The sequence below is a fragment of the Cebus imitator genome, unplaced genomic scaffold (genome assembly GCF_001604975.1).
Source record: "Cebus imitator isolate Cc_AM_T3 unplaced genomic scaffold, Cebus_imitator-1.0 Scaffold316, whole genome shotgun sequence".
NCBI lineage: Eukaryota > Metazoa > Chordata > Mammalia > Primates > Cebidae > Cebus > Cebus imitator.
The window spans coordinates 2,637,206-2,638,965 of record NW_016107631.1 but is presented as its reverse complement, the minus strand read 5'-3'; the positions used below and the strand labels follow the sequence as shown (position 1 = coordinate 2,638,965).

General features: G+C 45.5%; 1 protein-coding gene across 5 annotated transcripts in view; it reads right to left on the bottom strand.

The window, feature by feature from the left end:
• ZNF528 (zinc finger protein 528) overlaps positions 1-1,760 on the bottom strand; it is an 18,854-nt gene that overhangs the window by 8,086 nt on the left and 9,008 nt on the right. For 3 of the 5 annotated variants that reach the window (XM_017503911.2, XM_037729730.1, XM_017503912.2), the window contains exons 3-4: positions 1,451-1,577; positions 839-967 (exon numbers count right to left, since the gene is read on the bottom strand). In XM_017503911.2, the coding sequence (XP_017359400.1) occupies positions 839-967; positions 1,451-1,577 (256 nt within the window). Of the gene's footprint in view, positions 1-838; positions 968-1,450; positions 1,580-1,760 lie in introns of those variants that run through there. The other 2 variants (XM_037729731.1, XM_037729732.1) reach the window with 1 other exon arrangement.

Below are 1,760 nucleotides of genomic sequence, written 5' to 3'. Positions count from 1 at the left end.
GATTCTCCTGTCTCAGCCTCCTGAGTAGCTAGGATTACAGGTGCCTGCCATTACACCCTGCTGATTTTTGCACTTTTAGTAGAGACAGGGTTTCACCATGTTGGCCAGGCTGATCTTGAACGCCTGGCCTCAAGTGATCTGCCTGCCTCGGCCTCCCAAAATGCTGGGATTACAGGCATGAGCCACTCTGCCCAGCCAAAAGAAGAAAAATTTAACGATCCACAAATATGTACCAATTAAACAACACACCTTGCTGGGTATGGTGGCTCACATCTGTAATCCTAACACTTTGGGAAGCTGAGGCAGGTGGATTGCTTGAGGCCAGGAGTTCGAGAGCAGCCTGGGTGAAACGCCATCTCCACAAAAAATACAAAAAATTAGCCAAGCATGGTGGCGTACACCTGTAGTCCCACCTATTCAGAAGGCTGCAGTGGAAGAATTCCCTGAGCCCAGAAAGTCAAGGATGCAGCAAGTTGTAATCATGCCACTGGACTCTGGCTTGGGTGATGTGAGAGAGACACTATTTCCAAAAATAAATAGGAAAATAAAGAAAAATGCCTGTTCAGAACTCACAAGACTTCAACTTTTGTTTTCCCTCAGAATTCTCCCACTGTCAGAGAGTTTCCCAAACACTATCTAAGAGTGTGGCTTTGCAGGGTACAGTGGCTCATGCCTGCAATCCCAACACTGGATGCAGCCAGGAGGATACCTTGAGTCCAGGAATTCAAGGCTGCAGTGAGCTATGATTGCCACTACACTTAGTCTGGATGACAGAGTGAGACACTGTCTCAAAAAACAAACATTATGGGGCCTCTCCTCTGCCCACCCGAGCTCTTACCTGTGTTCACACCTTTGATGCATTCCCTGCCATCTGGATCCCTTGCTATTTTCTCTTCACTCTGCAGAGTCCAGGGTTCTCTCTTTTGCTCCAACATGGAGACAACACTCAGGTCAGGAAGACCCACTCCTATTTATAAAAAGAAAGAATAAATGCATGCTATGGCATCTTTCAAGGCCAAGCCCTATATTTAGGTAGGAGAGAGGATATTTACAAATGAATCAAAAATAGCATTTCACAAATTCATCCACTGACTGCCTCTTTCTGAATGCTTAGGAAACAGTGCAACACACAGACATCAAGCCCCCTTCCGAGAACTACAGAACCAAAAGCACAAGGGGGGGAAACAGGAAATTGCATATTTTTAAAATTTGTCATAAGGTTTCATGCATACTTCAGCCCTAGTGCCACCAATGAGGAATCGTGAAGGGAGCACAACACCGGAAGAAGGGGGATGTTTCAATTCCACAAAGTATAATGGAGCTTTTCAATTTTGAGTCAACAAGGTTTCAATCTCAGTCAAGCAATGTAGGAGCTCCCAAGAGGCTCCCAAGAGACAATGCAGAGATCCACCAGGGCAGAGCCCAACTTCTGGAGGGACATTATCCTCACCCAGGGAGACCAGGTTCCTGTAGTTCTCCAACATCACATCCTTGTATAAAGTCCTCTGAGCAAGGTCCAGGCATTTCCACTCCTCCTGAGAGAACTCTATGGCCACGTCCATGAATGTCAACGGTCCCTAAAAGGAAATCCACATTTCAGCCACAGGCTACGGAGAGAGTGCTCATCTTCACACAGAATGAGAAGACAGTTGTTAAGGACTGACTCCACTGAAATGAGCTCTGTGAAAAATTCACATTAAGGTACTCTTGAAACAGTTATGTGTCTGTAATTGTTGTTTTATTATACTTTTCCATGACAA